This window comes from Myxine glutinosa, chromosome 7 (assembly GCF_964187855.1).
Source record: "Myxine glutinosa chromosome 7, kmMyxGlut1.1, whole genome shotgun sequence".
Taxonomy (NCBI): Eukaryota; Metazoa; Chordata; class Myxini; order Myxiniformes; family Myxinidae; genus Myxine; species Myxine glutinosa.
The window spans coordinates 120362505-120387422 of NC_136267.1; the positions used below are offsets into that span (position 1 = coordinate 120362505).

Genomic DNA, 24918 nt, shown 5'->3' on the forward strand with positions numbered 1-24918 from the left:
CAAAAGACATACTCCAGGCCTGGGTGTGACTGTGTAGGGTAGGTACAGAGGGTGAAGGGTTGGGGACACAAAATTTGGAAGCAAACACTGAATTGAGGCATTTGGATGTGCAGTTTGTAGTCGGCTGTTGTGCCGTTTGAAGTGAGGGAAGGAATGGAAAAGGAGCATACTCCAGAGACTACTTAACAAGGCACCACCAAGTTTTAGAGGAGTAAGACAAGTTTGAAAGTCTCCAAATTAACCCATTTTGTTTCAAACTTATGTTTCAATCTTTTGTTTCAAAGTTTTAAATTTAACCCACCCTAACCCATTTTTTAAATTAAATCTTCATCCCTTCTCTTACACAACCATCCATCTTATTTCCAGGACCAAACAAACCCTTTTCAATCCATTACCAAATTCCAGGGTCTAACCCCAACTCCTGCTTTTATTTGTAGGCTCACGACAAAACTGAAGCGCTGTTGGAAATAAGCTCTCATCTTGGATTTCCATAAACCTCAGGATTGGTAATTACCTTGATGAATTGAGTCATATAGTTTTTCCTCCCCATGCTTTGAGAACATGACATAATGCATTTATAGGTTTTAGCTGTGTGACCTCGGGACTACGTTGTAAACGATGCTGTGTGATACATATAAATCACCCACTTCATTGTTCTAGTTTTGTACAGGTAGGCCAAGACTTTATGTTTATTTGAAAATATATGTCGCCTTACCTGCATCAAATCAAGCCTTTTATCAATACTTTGAAATATCCACATTGTAACTCTGTGATTAAAAGTTACAATTAGTTTTAACACGATGGAATAATATTTACCGATATGAACAGTGATGTGGCTTTTATTGAAATTCTACAAATACTGTTTAGATTTTGATGAGAATTATGAACCTGCCGCCATTGCGGAAGTGGACAGATGACGGCAATGCGAGGGTTTGATAATATCTCAATACAACCGTCATTCAATCGTAATGTTAAATTGTTAAACGTTAATCATGTTAATCGTTTTGTTAAAGTATCAATTGATGATTGGAATTGAGTGAATACAATTACGATTTTGAATTCGTAATTGTATTCACCCAACCGTACGGAACTTCACATCAGGATTTAAATATTTGTTTATGTCACGAATGTTGTTAAAAGTTTATTTTTTATGTTAATGCTATTTAATTCGTGATTGGAGTTATGCTGTTCGGAATGAAAAGTAGATATGGAGTTCAAGTGAATGACGAAATGCCTTGATGGTTTCTACTTTCTAAACCTGAAATTCGCGGATCGCCATATGCAGATTCGCCATTGACTGGGTATCGAACAAACATACCCGTTTGCTTGCGAACGAGTACGTTTTTCATGGAAGTCCTTCACGAACTTGCTGTCCATGTCTGACGTGCGACTGAAGGTGCTACAGGAATGTGGAATTTATTGATTTCATGCTTTAGCATTCGCCGTTTCTGCATTGTCTGTTTGCTTCTGGCCTCCCACTTGTGTGTAGCACGGGTACCTCACTAGTTAGTTTTAATTTGCAAAACAACTGTGAACATGAAACAAACGAACCACCTCACCATGAACTTTCTCGCAGGCACAGCAAGCGACATCCTGTGACGTCAAAGATCTGCAAACGGTTCCGACCACGAGGGCTGTGACCCTCCTCTGGAAATCGTCAGATAACGCCCCAAACTGCTCATATGTAGCTGAACGTGTATCTAACAACTCTACACAGATCTCAAGATGCACATCTTGGCACAAAGGATTGTCCTATGGCTGCATCCTGTCAGATATGCATCCTGGATATCTCCACATCATCCAAATATCAAACAACTTAGGGTCTCTTTTCAATACCTCTGTAAGAACAGGTGAGTAAATGAGTCGGTTCTGTACAGGTATGCAAGTATAAACGCCCCCTCCCAACTCCCCTTACAAAAATCTTGAATGATCTCTCATGAGATCCGATAGAAAACTAAAGAGGATTTTAGTTTGGGGTGTGTTCAAGGAGGTTAGAGTCATGTGATCCTTGTTTCTGCAGACGCATCTCGTAGTTCACGAGGTTTTGGGGAAGTTATATATTGAGTAATGGGGCAGATTCTGATGAGAAACTAATAGTGTGGGACACTTTCCTGTCTTTCCTGTTTTTGAACTGTTTGCATTTTATTTGTTTGGATTCTGTTTCTCTTCTAGTCTCTCAACTCTTGTCATGCTTCTGCTCCTCTCTAATAAATGGTTGGAGGCCCTAACCCTCAATCAAGAGGTTAGGACTGTCTCCTTGCACATATTTCAGGCATTCATCACAGTCTGGCATCCTGCTTTGCTTACCAACCTCTGCGTGTCGTATAGAAGGCTGCCTTTATACCTAGATTTATGACTTCCTCCACTCACGCAATCAACGTGTTGCCATCAATAGAATAAACCTCTCCTCCCAGTGAAGGCTAGAGTTTCCAAAGGCAGTGTTTTGGGCCCAGTCTTGTTCCTCATCTATATGGATGGCCTCTCTGATGCTATGGAAAACCCTCTCTTCCTTTATGCAGATGACTCTACATTGTGTCATACAGTACCTACATCCCTCTGCTTAGCAGACAGCAGCTGGATCTCTCTCTGCTGATCTGGAGATGATTACATACTGGTCTGATAAATGATCTTCAATCCTGAAAAATCTCAGTCTCACCCTATCACTTTGGAAGGATCATCAAACGAACCCATCTATCTATCTCCTTGGTCATTCAATGGAAGAGGTTCAGTCCCTTGACCTTCTAGGCCTCACCATTAGACATGACTTTTGCTGGGCCGACCATGGAGCAAAGCTGCCCTCCAAAGCCAGCCGCAGACTTGGCATCTTCTGTCGATGCAAGTCTTTCCTTGGAAAATCGGGGCTACTCACTGTCTATATAATAAGACCTTTGTTCGTAGCTCAATGAAGTACTGCACTCTGGCACTCAAGCATCACATCTGTCTCTTCTAAGTTCGATAGAATCTAAAGCTTTTAATATTATTGGAATCTCCAATGATGAGGCCGAAGCACAGGGTCTGTTGCGCTCACATCGCAGGCCGGTTGGTGGTTTCTTTGTTTTCTATGGTCGATTCTCCGATATTGCTCCCTCTGCTTTTTCAGTACTTTGATCCTCCCTATCTACTCCAGGATTCATACGTTTGTCCAGTAACCCCCTCTGGTTTGGCTTCCAAAATCCACGGTGTCTGGGTCTGCGCACCTCAACTATTTTAGTATCCGCTTCTCCAAGCTATAGAACTGTTTTCCAGAGGCTGTTCTGTTTCACTCTTCTCTCCAGGAATTCAAGCAAGTAGTGCGCCGCCATCTCTCATCATCCCCAATTCTGACCCATGATCGTTATTACCTCCACTAACCTTTCTTAACCCAACCATGTTTGCTAGTTTCAGTGTATTCTCCTCCTTCCTGTCCTTTCTTGTTCATTCATTATCTCTGCCACCGAAGGCGGATGGAGGTTATGTTTTCACCCCTGTCTGTGTGTCTGTCTGTCTGTGGACAAAATATGTCAAAAAGTTGTGGACGGATTCGGATGAAATTTGGTGGAGATGTAAACAAGTATGGTATGCAACATGGACGAAATGATTACATTTTGTGGAAGATCTAGATCCACATCTGGATCCGAGAATTTTAAAGTGATTCTTCACCATTGAGTGATGGAGCCAAAAACGATATGTGGCATGATATTTCAAAAAGTTATGGACGACTTATGACAAAACTAGGTGGATGAGTTGGATAAGTGACAAGAACAAGCCAATTCGATCTTGGTTCATGTCAGATCCAGATCTGACCCATCAGTGGGATACAAAACGTAAAGTATTCAGCCTGGCTGAGGTATGCTCTCTACCGAGTGCCGTTCTAGTTCCCTTTAGGTTTGACGCACTGTCAGACAGTTCTACCATGCCCTTCCATGAGTCTTGCTCCTGTAAAGAAAATAAAAAAGAAGAGGTTCTGGGAGAAGGAAACATACGACTTCAACAAGATTTTTCTTTTGCCTGATGAGAAGTGCAAACTATTGTCAAACAAATACCAGAATAAAACTAAGCAGTTTACAACGCAAATGTTTGTTGGGGGTATGCGCATACATCTTCCAGTAGATCTATAAATTAACGATCTATTTTATGGTACATCTGCTCAGACCTTCACTCCCACACAGACCCAGTCCCTTAGTCAACGGCCGTGAGCTAATAAATGTAGCATCGAGGGTGTTTTGGGAGGCAAATTGGGGCTTGCAAGTCTATTAATTTCAATCCAACTTGGGGGTTCTGGATCAAAACAACCATGGGGATCAGTTACTCGAGAAGAGAAGAAACGAGCAGAGAAATTGAAATTGAATTGGTGTTGATATAAGCTTATGAAAATCCACATGATTATTGTGCACTGCCCATTTCTGTGGTGACTGCTCCTAACACCTTGCGAAGATCTCACCAATGCCCTTATTTTGACCAGTGCCTGGTGACCCTGTGGATTTCCAAGTCATCGCAAGCACTGAGAACACCATGACTTTATCATGGCAAGAACCAGACGGCATGGTGGACCATTATGAGCTGCGTGGTGGATCGAGAACCAACGACAGCAAGGTGTGGTTAATCAACAGCTCCGTCCCTCTCCGGACCTGCATCGGGAACCTAACTGCTGGAGAACATCATTGTTTCACACTCAAGGCACATTCTGCTGGACTGGTGGGCCGGCAGGCCATTACCTGTGGTTGGACATGTAAGTAAATGGAAGTTCCTTGGGACCAGGTATTTAATAAATCCATAAATATAGCGGGATTTTACTTTTCGCACCCCTCTCTGTCTCCCCCTTCTTCTTACCTCCCATTCCCCCATGCTAAATCGTAAAAAGATGTCCCCTACCTTGAATGAACGTTTTCAATTGTAGTACTTCACTATGTCCTTATACAAGTTTATTTCGTAATACTTGAACCAAACCACCATGATAACATGACATGCATAAAGTGTGAGAGATAGGGTGAAGGGCACCAAAGCTGAAACTCTTCTGCAGATCCGATGAAAGTGCAAAACGTCAAGGTTGTGGAAACCGCGACCAGCGTGTGGCTCTCCTGGTCTCTTCCTACCGGGGACTCTCAGGAAACAACAATTTCATTGTTCAGCAACTCGAGCCGACAGCACTCAAAAATGTTAGATCGTGGTAAAACGAAGGCAACATTGAACGATCTCACCCCTGGTCATCGCTACAACCTCTCTATCAGCAGCATGGCTGGTGGCTTGTCAAGTCAGGTCTACACAATTGTACACACAGGTAACCGCACCTTTTGGGCTTAATGTATGTGGAATAAATAACAGTGAAATAGATCTTCTTCTTACCCTTTTACTCATTTACTTTTCCATTTTTATGCCCCTGCTAACGAAGGCGCTGGAGGCATCTCGTTTCCGGGTTGTCCGTCCGGCTGTCTGTCCATCCATCCATCCGTGATAGGTTTTCGTTACTGTGATAACTTGAGAACAGCTGAAAGGTTCTAAGTCAAACTTCATGCATAAAGAGGAAAAGATGAATTGATTAGATTTTGGGGTCACAAGGTTATAGGTCAGAGGCATAGGCATAGTTTGACTTCTCTATTTGGGGGGGCAAGGGCTTAATGTTAATAATGAGTCTGACTTCCAAAATTACCGTTTGTTAGTGAAGTTACAGTGTATGAGAAATCACAAATACAGTTTATGTTCATTATTTAATCATCCTTCTTTTTTGTTTTAGCCTAATTTTTAGCCGGTCCCTGCACAGCGCACGCGCGTGTGTGTGCGTGTGTGTGTTGTAACGTAACGTTTTTACCATTTGAGTTTTGTCATCAAATTTTCAACAAAGCTCTATTATGAAAATATGGAGAAGGCAAATTAATAATTTTGGTCAAAAGGTCAAAGGTCAGTATCACATAAAATTGTCAATTTTCATCTGATCGACCTGAAATTTTAAGAATTTGCATATTGGGTCACTCGATTGGTTCACCAATCGAAAGCTAGAAACTGATTATTTTTTAGAACTAAAAATGAGAGGTCAAGGCTGCAAAAAATCATCAATTTTCATTTTGTATTTTTTTTAAAAACTGTTTTCATTATTTTGAGCAGGCAGAAGAAGAGGACAACGTCTGAATACAAATGGGTGTGGACGGGCTTTGCATTTTCAGATGCTTTCTAGTTTGCCATGTTTACCAGCTGCCGCCCATATTACGATTAGCATAGCAACAAATTCTTAAATAAAAAAAAGAAATCGAGTACTTTATGAATCATGTCTCCCCGGTGATACACATACATAAACATTGTTTTAATATAAATACTGCTCTTTCCTTAATGGTTAAAGTCGGTACAATCGTTTTTCCCTTCAGGTCGCATAAACATCCACAACGTCCTCTGGAATCAGCTTCACAGTTAAATCTTCCATGTGAAGAAGAGTCAGTGAAGAAAATCTCCTTCACTCTTTGTTCAGCACAAACAGTTTCTAATCCGTCTCATTGCAGAAAAGCTTCGTTCCGAAGTGGCTTCATTTGTGAAAATCCTTCATTTGTGAAAATCCTTCATTTGTGAAAATCCTTAATTTGTGAAAAATCACAAATTTCAAAGTTGTTAATCTGATTTGAAAAAGGATGTAGCCAATCATGTCACTCTATGCAAATACCGCGATATCTGCCGTGGCTGGGGAAGAAATCAACGCACTTGGGTTTCGTTTCGCTTTGTTACTCACGTTTAAATAAGGGATGTTTTTATCTTAATTGTATACTGAAAAAAATTTAAGGTGGGGGCATTGCCCCCCCCCCTTGCCAATCCCGCCTCCAAACTCCGCCGGTGGTCAGAGGTCATGTTAGGTAAAAATCCTGTTGCCATGATAACTTGTAAACCAGTGAAGAGATTTTGACCAAAGTTGGTACAAGTATGTTTTATGATGCAAAGATGAACTAATTTAATTTTGGGATCAATACGTCAAACATCAAATGTCAGTCTGTAATAGCTTTATAACTTGAGAAAGGCTGAAGGGATACAAATCAAACTTTGTACTGGTATCTATAGTGATGTAAAGATGAACTGATTAGATGTTGGGGTCATGAGGTCAAAGGGCGGAGGTCATGTTAGGTAAAAATCCTATTACTGCGATAACTTGTGAACCAGTGATGGGATTTTTACCAAAGTTGGTTCAAGTATGTATTATGATATTATCAGAATACGAGTTTATTTTTATTTTTATGTGATTCTTTACCATTGAGGTATTTGGCCAAAACGATATGAAGCATGATATATTTAAAAGTTGAAGACGAGTAATGACAAAACTAGTTATAAAAGGTCGTCCAAATCCAGATCCAGCCTATCCATTGGATAGAAAAGGTAAATTGTTCAGCCTGGCGGAGGTATGCTCTCTACCGAGTGCCATTCTAGTTTTCACTGAATCAACGTTGGTATTCTCGTTGTAGCTAATGACTCTACTGAGCGCCATTCTAATTGTTACATATATTTATGCATGTTGTAGCTAATTAAAGTTAGCTTTGAAGTTTAAAGAAACAGCACCTTAGCTTTGGGCTTGTTCCCTGATACTGTATAGTGTATAGGAAAGAATGTTCTTTCTTGAGCAAGCCTCTTTGTAAATTAATGCATTATCCATGCAACTTTAACAGTAAATTAAATGTTGGCATGTTTCAGATCCATTGCCACCTTTAAATGTATCTATCGTCGAAAGAGGGACCGAGAGCCTGATGATGAATTGGGCTCGGCCTGCTGGTGACTTTGATTCCTACGAGGTGCAAATTAATTGTGGGCACAGCATGCAGAGTGCCGTCATCTTGCCGACCTCCAAAACGTTTCTGATGAAAGGTTTATCACCTGGATTGATGTACAACATTTCCCTTACCACAATCAGTGGTTCAAAGAGAGCTTCGTTCCAATTCCAGGATCAAACAGGTATTTGGTTGTTTTTTTCAGCATTGCGTTTCCCTCAAACTATTTTTTATTTGACCGATTGTGTACTTGTGCATGTGTGCGCATTTTGAAAATGGGTGGTTTACACCAATTTCACTTCACTTCTGCCCATTCTATATTTAACTTTTCCAGTACCGATGCAAGTACAGAACCTCACCTGCAAAGCATCAAGATCCTCATTGGTCATTAAATGGTCTCTCCCTATTGGACATTTCGACAATTTTATGGTCTCGATGGAATGTCATCATGGCATTATAAATAACTGGACCCTCCCAAAAACTTCCAATGAGCACACAATCTCAAGCATTGTCCCAGGAAGGGTCTGCAGAGTTTTTGTTGCCACTCTGAGTGGACTACTCCACTCGCTCTCTTCCTGCAGGCAGCAAATGGGTGAGTAGAACCCAATTGTCCTACAAGTGAGACTTCCTAGTTATCTTGTTTACAAACAAGTTTACCGGTCTACCAGATGTACATTGAAGAGTGCTGCTATACTTGTATGTAGAGTACTGCTAGATGATAAAATGTTTGACCTCCAATATCTGGATTTAAAAAAAATTATTGATGGAAGAACGAGGTGTTGGATTGTAGAAGGAGAGAGAGAAAGTTAGTAACCTGCAAGTAAGAGTTGTAGGTTTGGTGAAGGTTTAACGTCAGACTGATGTTAATTTGGGAACCCATCGACTAACACAAGCTCGTGGATTTTAAAGATCCCATGGTGTCTTTCAATGAAGCGTTATCACCAATATTCTCCCCAAGTTCCGAAAAATCATACCCAAACCTATTGGGGGCAATTATACATCAGTAGCACAGCTGCATTCACTAGAAACGATGCTGCCATCATCCACATGCTGCATTTGAGATAAAAAAGATGTTTTTTTTGTTTGTATGTTTTTGTTTTTTTGTATACAAGATCGAGGCTCATGAAAGAGCTAACATTAATCACACAAAAAGTCAAACGGACACACAAAACACAAAAAAATAAGGGGAGCGGCAGACAAGATGGGGAGAGAGGTGGAAGGACACAAACACAACATTTGAGAGCAGGGACAACGGGAGAAATGTGGGAGGGGAGGGCTTTGGGGGAGGTGGGAGAGGTATAAAAGATATGAACACTGCAAGGACTTCCAGGAAAGAAGTTGGAATTTCAGAAGAAAAAAAAATTGCGAGATGGTTCAAAAAATGGTTCAACAAGCGAGATAAAAAAGAGGAAGAAAATAATGTGAGTCATGCTTGAGCAATAGGTCTGGATTTTGAAAGGTAAACACGTTGGGGGTTACTGCAGTAAGGAGTCATGCTTCCTGGACGAGTTGGGAACAAAAAGTACAAATAGTCCGGCAGCTAAGCTAAATATAGCATAACAATTGTGCATTTTGTGAGGAAAGCACCAAATTTGGCACACTAGTAGACAATCATATTATGAAAAGATCTGGATATTGGGCCATCTCAGATTCAGAGATTTGATTTTTGCAAGATTTGCAGATTTGCAAGCTGAGATTGCAACGCCAGGGACGGCCGACTCCTTCCTGCGAGCTGCCCACGTCACCCGCACAAGAAGAGCTCATCAAATCACTGCAGCGGCACTGCACATCCTGCAACACCGTGCGAATGAACGCCACTGTATGACATATGCTGATGATGCAGAAGACCTGCCTGAGTTCGAAGACTGGTGTCACCAGAGAGGAGAAGACATTCCCAACTTTCAGTACTGGGAAACTGTGCTGGAACTAGAGATGTTGGTACTGGTCTACATGCGTTCTCTGCGACAGGCTTCATTCACGATGTACCTTGATGCCCTGACGGAACTGGTCCCATGGTTCCATGCCTTAGACCACACACACTATGCCAGGTGGGTCCCTGTTCATCTGAGGGACATGGTTGCACTCCCAATGAAGCACCCAGATGTAGCCAGAGAATTCAGGGCTGGCAACTTCACTGTACAGAAGACGAAGAAGGTGTTCTCTTCGATCCCAATCGACCAGGCGCATGAACAGAATAACGCCTGCATCAAAGGAGATGGTGGAGCAGTCGGCCTCACTGACAACCCAAGTGCCCTGCGGCGTTGGATGATTGCCGGGCCAGAAGTTGCCAGGGCCATAGAAGAGTTCCAAGATGGCCATCAACACTGGGGTAGGTGAGAGGACACACGTTATCACAACCAGACACCAAGTGTGCAGACCTCTTTCGCCAAGGATGTCCACGCCCTTGTCAGCGTCATAGAAGAGCTTGGCAACCCCTTTGAGGAAGAGAGCATGGATCTGGTTGTCCTTGACACAAAGGAAATTGCAGGTCCTGCTGCAGTTGAGACTGTCAGGAATGTGAAGAAGATTGGCCAAAAGCAGTTCCAGGCTTTCACCAGAGAATGCCTGGTGGAAAGGACCAAGCCAATTGATGATGCAATTCGTCGGAACAAGCTGAAGGTGTCATTTTGGAAAATGGCTGCCACAGCCATCAGGGGCTGAATTTGAGATGGCCCAATATCCAAATCTGTTCAGAATAGCATAGTCTACTAGTGTGCCAAATTTGGTGCTTTCCTCACAAAATGCACAATTGTTATGCTAAGTTGCCCCACTAAAAGGAAACAAGAATAGGAGATGTGACTACAGGAAACTGTTTATCAACCTGTCTGAGATGAGAGAGCAGCAATTGCCTTGTGCTTCTGATTATTTGTAGGAGATGCCAATCATAAGCATTTTGGATCAAACAGTGCATGCAGGAGTAGTGAGAGGTGTGGTATGTAGATGTCAACATATCGGGGAGAAAATTGCTCCATTGAGTGACAGACTTGTAGTCTGTGAGTAGTTCCATTTTACCAAGGAATAACTTGGCGATGATGGAGGATACATGGTATGAGGCCGGCTTTGGAGACTAGCGTTGATATATGGTCTGTCTAGAAGTTGGTGTGGCTGACATTGAAGTGCTGAACCTCTTCCAGCAGTTGAATAAGAAAGTAGATTAGTACGTTTAAGGTGTGATGAGGATGTGACATTTGCATTTTGCTACCTCGGAGACATGCTGAATGGAAAGGTGGATCAGACTCGGCCACGGTTGCAAGAGTGAGATGTGCATGGAAGAAGTTTCGGGAACTGAGTGGCGTGCTGATGAGGGGAGTGTCGTTGAAGCTGAAGGGAAAGGTGTATGCTGCATGTGTGAGAAGTGTTATGATTTATGGGAGCGAGACATGGGTAATGAACGTAGAGCAGCAACGAAGGCTGGAAAGGGTGGAAATGCGAATGGTTCGGTGGATGTGCGGAGTATCGTTGAGAGAGAGGAAGACAAATGATGAATTGCGAAAGATGATGGGAATAGAGCCTGTGATTGATGCTGTGAAGAGGAACAGGTTTTTTTTTTTTTTTTTTTTTTTTTTGTATACAAGATCGAGGCTCGTGAAAGAGCGAACATTAATCACACAGAAAGACAAACAGACACATAAAACAAACAAGTCAAGTGAATCCACTTGGATTCCGCCCAGGTTGGCACATGGAAATTATGATGTAGCATAATTATCATCTCGGGTCAAGATTTGAAATTATGCCATGGTTTTTGTAAAATTGCTACTAGTATTCACATTATGTACTTTCACCAAAACATACATCATCATAGAAACATACATAGAATTTGGGTCCTCTGGGTCCTCTGGGTCATTTGGGTCCTCTGGGTCATTTGGGTCCTCTGGGTCATTTGGGTCCTCTGGGTCCTCTGGGTCATTTGGGTCCTCTGGGTCATTTGGGTCCTCTGGGTCATTTGGGTCCTCTGGGTCATGAGATGGTTTGGTCATGCGTTGAGGAAGGATGAAAGTGACTGGTTGAGAAGAGTGATGGAAATGAATGTAGAAGGAAGTAGAGGACGGGGAAGACCGAGAAAGACTTGGCTAAAGATGGTGGAAGAAGAAATGCGGGCAAGGGGGTTAACAAGGAGAGATGCAGAAAATAGGGCAAAATGGAGAAGATTGTCATGGGGACCGCAAGGCTAACCCCCGCTCTAGCAGGGAAAATGGCCTTAAAATGCATGTTCTGTTGTTGTTGTTGTTGTTGTTGTATGTGTCAGACCATCTCATCAATCTGTCCTTGCATTGACAGACACCCAACCTGTTCACTATGTTTCATCCAAACCCGTTCATAACATTTTGAGATAATCGTATTATACACAATTCTTGCCCCCCTCCCCAATTTTTTTTTTTGATATTGTTACATTTGTGAGGGGGGTAGGCAATGGAATACCTTAGGGCCAGGTAGGATTGTATAGGTTAGTGTGCTCCGAATGGTGCGATGAAGAAGAAGAACCTCCTGTACCTACAGTCATGTGAAAAAGTAAGTACACCCCATGTAAAGTTTTGACTTTTTTAACATAATCTTCATTTCAACAATATTGATAGATAAAGGTGATATAATATAACAAATATCATGAAACATTTACATTTTGTAGTCCATAGTATAATTTAAATAAACATAAATGCAAATTTTGCATGTGGAAAAAGTAAGTACACCCTAGGCTCTAATGGGTGGTATTGCCCCCTTTGGCAGAAACAACCTCAAGTAGGCGTTCCTTATAACTGTCTACCAGTCTCTGACATCGACAGGGAGAAACTTATGCCCACTCCTCCATGCAGAATTCTTTCAGCTGTGCGATGTTTGAAGGGTTTCTTGCATGCACAGCTCGTTTCAAATCCCCCCACAACATCTCAATTGGATTTAGATCCGAGCTATGACTTGGCCTTTCCAGAACGCTCCATTTCTTTCTTTTCAGCCATTCCTTGGTGGATTTACTGGTATGTTTAGGGTCATTGTCATGTTGCAAGGTCTACCTTCGGTTGAGCTTCAACTTTCCGACAGATGGCCTCACATTATCCTGAAGCACCCTCTGGTACAATTAATAAATTAATAGTGGATTCTATGATGGTGAGCTGCCCAGGCCCTGATGCAGCAAAGCTGCCTCAAACCATAATATTTCCACCACCATGCTTTACAGTTGGTATCAGGTTCTTGTGGTCAAATGCTGTCTTTGGTTTTCGCCAAACATGTCTTCTGGTACTATGGCCAAATAGCTCTACCTTTGACTCATCTGTCCAGACCACATTGTTCCAGAAGTGCTGGTCTTTGCAGAGGTGTTCATTGGCAAACTTTAGTCTTGCCCTGATGTTCTTTCTCAACAGCAAAGGTTTCCTCCTGGCACACCTCCCATGTAGATCAAATTTGTGCAGCCTCTTTCTAATGGTAGACTCGTGCACTTTGACATCAACAGTGGCAAGAGCTACCTGTAGGTCCCATGATGACATTCTGGGGTTCTTAGAGACTTCTTTCAGCATCTTCCGGTCTGCTCTCGGGCTGAACTTGCTGGGGCGGCCTGGCCTGAACAAGTTGGCAGTTGTTTGGAATCTTCTCCATTTGTAGATGATCTCCCGGACAGTCGAATGATTGATTTCAAATTGTTTGGAGATCCTTTTAAATCCCTTCCCAGACTCGTAGGCATCTATAACCTTCTTTCTGAAGGCCTCGGAGAGCTCTTTTGATCGAGGCATGGTGACGCCGCACACTTCAACAACAAAGAGCAAACCAAACTAAATGTCTGGGGTTTAAATAAGACAGGTTCTTCCAAGATCCTCTCTCATGATGTTCTAATCATTTGCACCTGAGCTGGTGCACCTGATTCTAATTTTAGGTATTTTAAAGTAGTGATAAATGTAGAGGTGTACTTACTTTTTCCACATGCGAAATTTGCATTTATGTTTATTTAAATTATACAATAGACTACAAAATGTAAATGTTTCATGATATTTGTTATATTATATCACCTTTATCTATCAATATTGTTGAAATGAAGATCAAATAGCTGTATGTTGAAATATGTTGAAAAAGTCCAAACTTTACATGGGGTGTACTTACTTTTTCACGTGACTGTAAGTAAGGACCCGTTAGACCGGATGTCGTGTAAGAGTGTATTTTGTCCCCATGACGAGGAGTGGGGTTATGTTAATTAGTTAGGGATAAAGGGTAAATCTCCTGTGTGTAAATGGCCTCTGTGATTTATCCTTTGTTCGTTATAACACACACCACATTCGCCATGCACTCCACACCTAAAAATAACACCAAATAAAAGTAACAGGAAACAGGACATTCATTGAGCACCGCCAATGATGACACTGACCGGGACATCACAAAGTCCGGCAAGTGGCCGTGAGGCCACGCCCCAAAGAACGATTGGTCAGGATGGCAATAGGACGAGGAGATGGACTCGCTGATTTGAGCATGCGCAGACGTCGTCGGATGACGTAAGAGCCAATGTAGGTTGCGCTTTGGTGGCTGCACCATGGACGGCCAACAAGGGCCTGATGTGCTGACCGCCCGGGCATGCGGCCTCCCTGAGACTCTGGGACAGCCAGCATGTGGTGACCTGCCATGCTGTGCTGGTCTATGGATGCGGGTCGATCCGCATGGACAGGGTTGGATTATAGCCCACTGGACAACCATTGGGGCATCTGTGGAATGTGATGGTGTGAGCGTGATCTTCCACAGATATTCTGTTGTGATTTGTGGACTCTTGGCTTGGGAAGAGGGCCACGGGATTGGATTGGGAATTTGAACGGGCCGAGCATATGGGGCCATGCTCGGCTGGCAAGTGTATGGAGAAGCACCCTCCATTGGTGAAATTAGTAAATTGTAAAAAATAATTGGCATGGGTATTGGGTAATCTGAGGGTTAGATGCAAATTTTAGGGTGAATTTTGTGAGGCCAGGGTGGACACTCATAGCAGTGACACCATTATTGATCCAGGTGTGGTAGACCGAAGTGTCGGAGGCTGGGACAAAAATGGATAGAGTAGTGGGGCACAGCCTTCAACTGGATACGGGGGCGATGGCCCCAATATTTGGACGCGGGGTTGTGGAGATGTAGTTGGGCAGGCTGGAGGTCAATGTGGTGCGTTGGGTGGCCGAGGTGTGTGGACCATGTCATCTGGGATGGGTCTCCTGGTGGAGCATGGATGTCGGCTAGACCCTGGGCATGGTCAAGTGTGGGTGGGCACTGGGGTCTGCATGTGGTTGGACTGGGGGATGGGAGAGGTGCAGGGGACATGATGTGGATGCCACGCACTGCGACCGTGCCCCCCAGGGCCGAGGATTTGGGAATGGCGGAGTTGGCAGCAGGTGCTCAGCACATTGGCCAGCTGGGGCTGGTTGAGTCGTCTTCCTCGCTGGGGGCCGAAGGATGGATGGTGGATCGCGCCCTTATAGACACTCATGGGCCGTGTTGGCCTTTCTGGTGCTCAACTTATCCCGCCCGATGACCCTTACACGGTAAAGAGGCGGAGCTGTCGTAGCCAAGGGTAGTAGTGTAGTAAAGGTCACCGGAGGAGGCGGATGCACATACTTGCCAGGATAAAAGGAGAAATTTGGGGAAATTGATAGGCCCCATGGTTAAATTAGGAATTCGGCTAGGGTGGATGGCACTCTTGGACTCGACCAACCTGCAGCTACCTGCACTTGAGGTAAGAGGCCTTGATGCTTACTGTCCCAGGGTTCAGTACTTGCTTATAAATTGGGACATGGTAATTTGGAATGGAGGCGGGTGAGAGTGATGGCATGGTCGGTGAGGGGATTGGAGTTTGTGCCACAAAGTGTCTTCTGGGTGGCATTTATTTATGTGTCGAGGTTTTGTGTTTTTGTGTGGTCGTGAAGATGGAGATTTAATTTTGGTTCAAGAGTGAATGTGAATATGGGAAATTCGCGTGTAAGCAGGCCATGGCGGCATCTCTTATGACATCTTTCTTGAAATATGTGGTGGAGAATTGAATGGCAGCAGGGGAGGAAATGTTATTGTGGATTTTGTGGGTGGGGAAAGTGTGTGTATCCACAGGTACGGATCAAGCTCTGGATTGCCCCTGGCAGCCAGTGGTGTCTGGAAATTGGGAGCCTGTCGGCGGGGGGTTTGTTTGGGTGCTTTGAGGTATGGAGACCCCTGGTGACCCATGAGGCTATGAGAGCCTGAGGCAAAGTAGCCTGGTGTGGAGACCTCCCTGGCGGGATGACAGCTAAGGAGCTGTTTGGCTGTCACGGGGCCAAGAATTGAAGGGGGTGGGGGGATGAAGAAGTCATAAGTCGGGCGACTTGTTTTTGGACTGCAGGCACCACAGCCTGAAGCTCCCCCACCATCTTGCTTGTATGGTACCTCCCCACTGCCTAGTTGAGGATCACAAACATGTGTCATGACATCTTTGCCATTGTCTTGCAGGGGGGTGAAATAAGTGTTGTATTGATTATTGAAATGTGTATGAATGATTATGGGATTTGTGTGAGTGAATGGGGGAGAAATCCACCGAGCCATGTCACTCACCTGTAACACGAGGACAGGGCCCGCGGAAATTTGGGTACATTGGGATGGCTCCGCAGGTAACGTTGTGTATTGTGGCATCCACCGGGGGACGTGGTCTGTAGAATGGGGTATAAATGTTTTTCAATTTTGCATTTTTGATTATGGTTTTGTGGCTTAGGTGGGGTTTTTGTGTTGTTGACATTTTTCTTCCCGCTCCAGGAGTTAGGAGAGAGGATTCCAAGGGTTGTTCATATTGATTTTTTGCTTTAGGGGTGTAGAACGGTAAGGAGAATTGGTAGATTAGCTACGGCTCGCTTCCCACAGCCCCTCCAAATTTATTTCATAGGCTAATTAAGTGTGAGTCGGTAAGTGTTAAGGCTGGAACGCTAACGCCTGCAGTGAACCTTGCGGGAGCTACGGTTCTGGGGGGGTGGGGGGGGGGGGGGGGATGTGTTATTTTGTGAGGGGGTAGGAAATGGAATACCGTCGGGCCAGGTAGGATTGTATAGGATAGTGTACTCCGAATGACACGATGAAGAAGAAGAACCCCCCTGTACCTAAGTGGGGACCCATTTGACCGGATGTCGTGTAAGAGTGTATCTCTGTCCCCATGAGGAGGGTTATATTCATTAGTTATGGATTAAGGGTAAATCCCTGTATGTAAATAGCCTCTGTGAATTCTCCTTTGTGCGTTATAACTTATAACACACACCACACTCGCCATGCGTTATGTCCCTGGCTAAAAATAATACACCTAAAAATACCTAAAAATACCTAAAATTCTCCTAAAACCTAAAATATCCAAACATATCCTAAAAATAACACCAAATAAAAGTAACAGGAAACATGACATTCATTGAGCACCGCCAATGATACCACCGACCGGGACATCACAAAGTCCGGCAAGTGGCCGTGAGGCCACGCCCCGAAGAATGATTGGTCAGGACGGCCACAGGGTGAGGACATGGACTCGCTGATTGGAGCACGCGCGGACGTCGTCGGCTGACATAAGAGCCCTGGGAACAAAAGACTTGGATCCCGACATTGTCCTTCTTGGTTCTGGATTTCATTGCGAACGCCAATACAGCTCTCTGGAGCCAGGGACATTGATCGCGTGCAGTCGTCATTTTCTTTCTTTCTCTTGCTTTGGGGCAGTTGGTGTTGCCTGGTGTTGGCTTAGCGGTTAGGGTGCCGGCTTGGGATCCTAGGATCCTGGGTTCGAATCCCGGTCGATCGCTGAATTAATGCCAGGGGGGTTGACTCAGCCTGTCATCCTTCCGAGGTCGGCAAATTGAGTACCAGCTTGCTGGGATGAATGATCCCGGTGTGTACCCCGGTTTAGAATAGGTACAGCGTATCCCTGCGCATCGTAAGAGCGTGACCAAGGGTTGGCATCAGGAAGGGCATCCGGCCATAAAAAACATTGCCTCAAAAAGGGAACCATGATTGTCATGGGGCCCACAAGGCTAACCCCCGCTCTAGCGGGGAAAATGGCCTTAAAACGATCATTCATTCATTCATTCATTCTTGCTTTGGGGCAGTCATCACGAGCAGTCGAAGTTATACTCTTGGGTCCTGGCTTTAGTGACAGGCGGACGCATCCGTGCATTCATTGTCTTTGCCTGGTCAAGGCGATCGGTTCGAGCAGCCGCATTGTCCTTTCACTGACTCGTCGGTGCTGGCTGTGTGGCGACTGGGTGCGCGGCTACTGGGTGCGCTGAGAGACCGCGGTGCTGTGTGAAGTAGACGAAGAAGACAAGCGCAGCCTGCTCGCTTCGCGCTCAGCAGCTGGAGTGAACAAGCTGTGTGCCGGGGCCTGTTTCCCGCACACGGACCTCGTGCCAGGGCCTGTTTCCCACACATGGACGTCGCGCCGGGGCCTGTTTCCCGCGCACGGACTTTGCGCCGTGGCCTGTTTCCCGCGCACGGACTTTGCGCCGGGGCCTGTTTCCAGTGCACGGACTTCACACCAGGGCCTGTTTCCTGCGCATAGAATTTGCGCCGGGACCTGTTTCCCGCGCATGGACTTTGCACCAGGGCCTGTTTCCCACGCACGGACTTTGCGCCGGAGCCAGTTTCCCGCGCACGGACTATATATATATATATATATATATATATATATATATATATATATATATATATATATATATATATATATATATATATATATATATATATAGATAGATATATATATATATATATATATATATATATTGCGGATATGAGGATTGCATTTTTTTGATTGTGTGTATTGTATTGTGGTAAATTGTTGTGTAACATTGGTTGGATATGGCCCCTCCTGCCTCCAGAGTTGTGTAAAGGTAAAAAGGGCGTCCCGGTAGTTAATTCCATGAAACACCACATTGCAGGACACTATAAGACCCTTGTTCAGTAGTTTATATCCTTATTATGTGTTTTAGGGTAAGGCCTTGTCTTCCATTAACATGACACTCCATTGTACCAAGTGAGAGATAGATTCCCTTCATTCCCATTCCCAAAAACCTCCATTTCCCCGTTCGTAATGGCCAAGCCTCAAATTGGCAATTACATCCCCTCCAATTGCCGCCATTGACCACGAGGCAGGGTTGGGGAAGAAAGGCGGGTCCCCACCTCGTCATAGAGGGGAGGAGTGAGTCAGCCCCACTCAACCAACCACGAACAAGGGGTTGGACTTGGAGAGGGTGTGAGAGAAACATCGAGGAGGTTCGCAAAGGTTGAGGGGCACGGCCTATATAACCCGCCGCGGGACGTTCCCCAAAGAGAGTTGCAAAAAGGTCCAAGGCTGAGCTGAGCTGCGTGGTGAGATGAGAAGAGGGATGAGCTTTTACGAGATGAGCAATGACAAGAGCTGAGTGTGTGGTTTTTGGTCAGAGCTGGGTTGGTCGTCAGTGGTGGTCAGTGGTTGCGTAGAGTGGAGGGGTTGCGTTGAGTTGTCGGCGGTGAGGAAGAGTTGGACTAAGACAGAGTCCTGGAATTAGTGAGAGAGGGAGAGAGAACCCGTCACGCCAGACCCCCCACCAGCAGCGTTGGCTTGGCTCCACCAAGCAGCTCCGACCCGTTACCCCGCGCACACGACAGGATCGGTGGCATCGGCGGCCGTCGAGGTCCAGCCCGACGTCCCGTGCGGGATCAAACTCCAGCCAGCTCCGTGCCTTCCTCCAGCCACCCACCTCCAGCCATTCCTGCCTGCAAGTTCCCCATTTGCGTACGTGAGTTTGTTTTGTTTGTTCTGTCCTGGGTAGGTAATTAAGTCTGTATAAGCTAGTATTTTCCCTGTGTCTCTAAAAGCTTCTGTATATTATTTTCTTATCTTTCCTTCTCCTTGGTTATTTTGAGCCTGTAAATAGTAATAAATAGTAATCGTATTTCAAACCTTTCTTTTTGTCTTCTTATTCCTTTTCTTCACATCCGTCGTCTTTGTCTTTTCCCTGATTGAATAGCTGTGGCGCGATACGGCCAACGTCTGGGTGAATCGGGTGAGTCGGGAAAAAACTGTTAGGTCGCGGTGCCTTCGCTCGGCAAACAACATCCTTAACCGCGGACCGTAACAATTGGTGTCAGAAGTGTCGGATTCGGACCTGAAGCGTTTAACGCGCTCAAAATTACAAAGTACCGAAATTGCTTTTGTTTTACAAAACCCGAATTTTTAAATCGCGCCATGGCTGGTCAAGGCGACGGGATGCCGGTGGGAGAGATAGACGGGGTAGAATCGACCCAGGACCTCGGGGAAATGTATGTGGATGAAAGAGAGGAGGAGAACATTGGCAATGTGGTTGAGGGGGTATCAGGCGCACAAAATGGCGTTCTCACGCACGAGGTTTCAGGCGCGCAAAATGGCGTCCTCGCGCACGTGGGTGTAGCGGCACCAAATTTTGCCGCGCCCGCGACCGTAGCAGCGCCGCCGATGGATTGGGGCCTATTCATGCTGCAAATGCGGGCCCTCATGGAAGAGAACAGGGGGCTGGGAGACAAAATGGGGGCGATGAGGGACGAGGCGAGGGCTGATAGTGAGCGATTGAGGGACGAAGCGAGGGGTACTAGTGAGCAATTAAGAGACGGGTTAAACAATATGGGAAATAAATTTGAGGGTTTAGACAAGAAATTTGAGGGGTTAGACAATGGGATAGAGGGGGTGAAACATGGGTTAACGGGGGTGGAAAATTGAATGGCTGCCCAGGAGAATCAGATAGAGGGGGTGAAACATGGGTTAACGGGGGTGGAAAATAGAATGGCTGCCCAGGAGAATCAGATAGAGGGGGTGAAAAATGGGTTAATGGGGTTAGAAAATAGGATGGAAGGCAAATTGCGGGAGATAGGGGACCAATCCGCCCGAGAAATTAAACAAATGGGAGAGCAGATAGAGGAGGTAAAAATCGGGGTAGAAACCAAATTGGATGCTCAGAGGGATGAATTGGGACAGATGAGGGTGGCATCTACAAAAGAGAGGGAGGAGATGAAAGAGGAGATACGACGAGGTGTAAGTGAGGAGGTCTCGGGGGTACGCGAGGAGGTAAAGCGAGGTGAAAAGCGTATGGAGAAAGAGGTAAGGAATAATACGCTAGGTTACAGGGGGTAATAGAGGACCTGACGGAGGAGGTGGAACAGCTGACGGAGGGACAAAAAGAACTAACGGAGCAGGTTCAAAGGAACACTGCGGTACTAGGAGGGTTAAAAGCGACACAAAACGACATTAAAAATGACTTGATAGCGACACAGAGGCAATGTCAGATGGTACGTGAGGGACTGACAACGAGGTTGGAAGAGGTGACAGAAGTAATGGAGACGAAGGACCGAGAGGTGAGGACACACATAGAAACGGTTAAAGTGGCGTTAGAGGAAGAGATAGAGGCGGCGCACCGGGAGATGAAGGAGGTAAAGAAAAAGTTAGAGAAGGTGGAAGAAGGGGTGAGTGAAATTAAGAAGAGACGGACAGAAACTAAGAGAGAAATACAGGAGGAGGTGATGGAATATGTACAAGGTCGGTGCTCAAATCGTGATGTTGTGCTCGCTAACCAAATAAAGAGTTTGCAGGTGGCGAAGGAGGTGCGGAGACGAGGTGCCAAGGTGAGTGGCGATATATTCGGAAATGCATATGATGTGAGGAAAGCTTCAGTCGGCTTGGGGGTTGATTTGGATCCGGGTGTTCGTGAGAGGCCGTTGGTGAAGTGTGTGACAGGTCTGGTGTGCGAAAGAGGAGGTGTGCGAGAATGTCCGACTCTGGGGTGTGTGAGGAAAAAGTGTGCGCCGAGGAGAGAGTGTGCCGTCGAGAGTGAGTTGGTTGTTGCGAGTGTGCGAGGGGGCACATGGAAGCGCGGAGTGGGGAGTGTTACAGAGGGTGTAAAGGGAGAGTGTGCGCGAGAAAGGTGTGTAATGGACGGGTGCATGAGGAAAGAGTGCGCGGTCGAGAGTAAGGGAGAATGCACGCCTGTGGTGAGTGTTACAGAGGGTGTAACGGGAGAGTGTGCGCAAGAGTGTGCGCGAGAAAGGTGTGTAATGGACAGGTGCGTGAGGAAAGAGTGCGCTGTCGAGAGTAAGGGTGAGTGCGCTGTCAAGAGTGGTAGTGAAAGTAGTGAGAGTGACACGGAGCGTGAGTTGGTTGTGACAGGTGAGAGAGGATGTACACCTGGAATGGAAGGAAGCACACCTGGAATGGTAGAGCGTGTATGGGAATGCACGCTGGAATTAGTAGTGAGGCACGTGGTTGGGTGTGCGAGTGAGAGCACACCTGTGATTGTCACAGAGGCGGTGACCGAGAAGGGGGCGCGAAGAGGTGTGTTGGTGAGCTGTGCGAACGACGAGTGTGTGCAAAGGTGTTTGGTGGTCAGGTGTGTGACCAAGTCTGTGAGCGGAATGAGTGTACCTGGGTGTGTAAGAGAAGGTGCAATGACGAGGAGCATGGGAACAGCTGGATGTATGAGCAAGGAACGGGCTGGGGGGTGTAAGCATGCAGGTGAGGCATCGACGGTAACCGGGTTAGCGGTTAGAGCGACTTATAGCCGAATCGGACCCTCGGTGCGTGCCGGGTTTCGCGTGCCGCGAGGACCAGCGGGGATCTGAACCACGGCGGGTTCGAAAGGACCGCCGTACGTGATCCACACTGGGCCGCGCTTGGAACGGCCACGGCCGTGCTCCACTAGGCGGAGCGGGCAGCCCGATAGGAAGGGTCGTCATGGCGACCTCCTTTTGTTGAGGCGTTCCGGCAGGTCGAGATCGGGCCATGGGATGGCTCCATGCCGAGGTGGTGCGTGGGATCTCGGCCCGGGTAAGCGTCCTTCCCTGCACCGAGTGCCGGACGCATCCAGCCGCCGGCACCAAACAACCCGCATTCATTGCTCGGCTTTACGAAGCCGGGCTGTGGAAGTGAATTGGCGCACCGAGAGGCACTAGTGAGTGGACTGTAATGATGAGGATAGTGGTCTGGACCCGAAATTAGAAAAACAAAATTTGATGATTGGCAAAGGATTGGCAGAGTGATGATTGGCAGAGGAGTGGTAGAGTAATTGGAAAATTTTTGATTTGTGGAAATTGGACGAGCAAAATTTATAGTAAGAGCTGCCCCATGTGATGGGATGGCCAATCCACCATCCCTCACAGCGGGGGGGGGCAAAGGAGCACTAGATGTATGGGGTTTATGGCAGTGTAAGCTCGCCAAGGGAGGGTTTGGATAATGCGTAGGGACCTAGAAGATGACATTAGGTAACGGTAAGGTTAGTTAGTGACAATGACACCTGTAGTAGGGACGCAGGTAGATTAGAGTGGATGATAATGACGTGGTATGTGCTTAGTTTAAAGGGAAGACGGGGAGCACTAAGTTAGCAGGGCAACAGGTAGTTTAGATGATGCCGTGTGAGTGTTGGAGGTGTATTCAGAAGTGTATTGTGAAAAGTGTGTGAGGAACAGGTGTGATTGCACAGGTGTGCAACTGAACAGGTGTATGGAGCAGTGTTTGAGTGAGTAGTAGTGATTGCGTGTGGTGTTGACCAAATGGTCCAGGAAGGAAGGAGGGTGCAGCTGGCACCAGGTGTGAGTGCACAGGTGCGCACCAACAGGTGTATGGAATAAATGGTTGTGTGAAATACATGGAATGTGGAATACATGGAGTGTGGAGTATATGGAGTATTGGAATGGATGGTCGTGGAGTAAGTATGGTGGAAACTATGGAGTGGAGTGGATGGTGCGAAGGTGTGAATGGGGGAAGAGTGGACCCCCATCACGAATACCCGGGGAGGGTAGTGTAAGTGTTAGGTAGAGGGTATAGGTAAATTGTGGTTGGATATTGGCATCTGTGGTGCGGGTGAAAGAATGGTATTTGGATGGGTGCATAGTGTTGTGGAAATGGCTGGGCGTGTAGCCTGTTAGTGTGTGTAGTTGGTTTGGGCACTCCACCACTGTGAGGATGTCGGCCAGGTGAGGCCGCAGGTGGGCTCTGGGAGCCGGTAGTTGTGGATGGGGCCCGAGGATCCGGAGGACGGACCCGGGTAGCCCAGTGCCAGAGGGCACCAAGGGGTGACAGACCCAGGAGGGGCCTTCCCCAATTAGATAGGTTAGGGTGAGGAGCTAGGTAAGCTCGGGTGGCAACTGCAGTGGTGGAGGTGTGCAGGTGGGTAGACCTGCTGGGAGAGCTACACGTCTCAGCCCAGAAATTGTGCAAGGGCACCGGGAGATGAATCGGGGGAGTGAGACCCCTAATTGAGAAGCACCACAGTTTGGTCAATGGGAATTGGTTTTTAGAACCCATAGTGTAAGATGGCCAATGGATTGGCAGGGAAAGACCCCGGGTAGTGTAAAGTGTGTTAATGTCATTTAGAAAGTAGTTAGGATGAAAATCTCCTTGCACCATCTGCATCCACTCACCTGAGGTGACAGGTACTCCACACCATGCCGGGTGGTTTTTATTATTTTTATTGATGCAAATGTTTGGATTGTGAGACGCATCATGACGTGGGTGTGACATTGTGCTTTGTTGTTCCATCTCTTCCTCCTTATGAGGATTGATGATGAATTGGGTGATGGCAAATTTTGGCTACAGGGATTGTGGAGACGAATTTGGTGTAGGGGAAATATGGGGAAGACGTGACAGTAGCGACGAATTTGTAATGTGTAGATTTTGTAAATATGGGGTAAGGGCAAGGGTAGTGTAGGTGACAGGGTGGGGTGACGTACGGTGGGGACGAGTTTTCTCACTTCGCTCTCCGTACGCACTTCACCTTGCATTGCCTTATTGATGTGTACCCTTGTGACCTTACCCCTCGCTCATCTGTCTTCCCCCCTTTGTCTCCCACATGAGGACCTGAGCGCCACTGGGCGCCGAGAGGAGCGTGCGTGAGTCCGCCATTGTGCGCCTGGAACTCCCAGAACCTGCTGTCTGCATCGATGCACCACATTATGGACCACACCACTGTGGCCGAGCACCACTTATGGACCCCATGGGTTGGGTCATGGCCCCTCTGCTGGAACCGGCCATGAAGGCCCGAAATCTTGCTGGCGGACCTTGGCCACAGGGCACTGATACCCCACAGGTGAACCACACGTAGTCGGCCCCCTGTGGGCCATAAATAAAATAAACATGGACACGTTGGGTGCATTTTATTGAAACACAAATAGGCCGCCAGCAAAGGAAAAAGACAACAACTGGAAGAAAATAATAATAGCCAGCAGAGGGAGCCGAAGAGCAAGAGACCACCTGCAGGGTTAGGGGTTG

At 46.2% G+C, this 24918-nt stretch overlaps 1 protein-coding gene across 1 annotated transcript in view; it reads left to right on the top strand.

Annotated features, from left to right (window-relative positions):
* The first annotated feature begins 8174 nt into the window (after window positions 1–8174).
* Window positions 8175–24918, top strand: part of LOC137412050 (tenascin-X-like) — a 157794-nt gene continuing 141050 nt past the window's right edge. Inside the window, exon 1 of the mRNA XM_078782729.1 lies at window positions 8175–8304. Within this exon, the coding sequence (XP_078638855.1) occupies window positions 8301–8304 (4 nt within the window). The 5' untranslated portion in view covers window positions 8175–8300. The remainder of the gene's footprint in view (window positions 8305–24918) is intronic.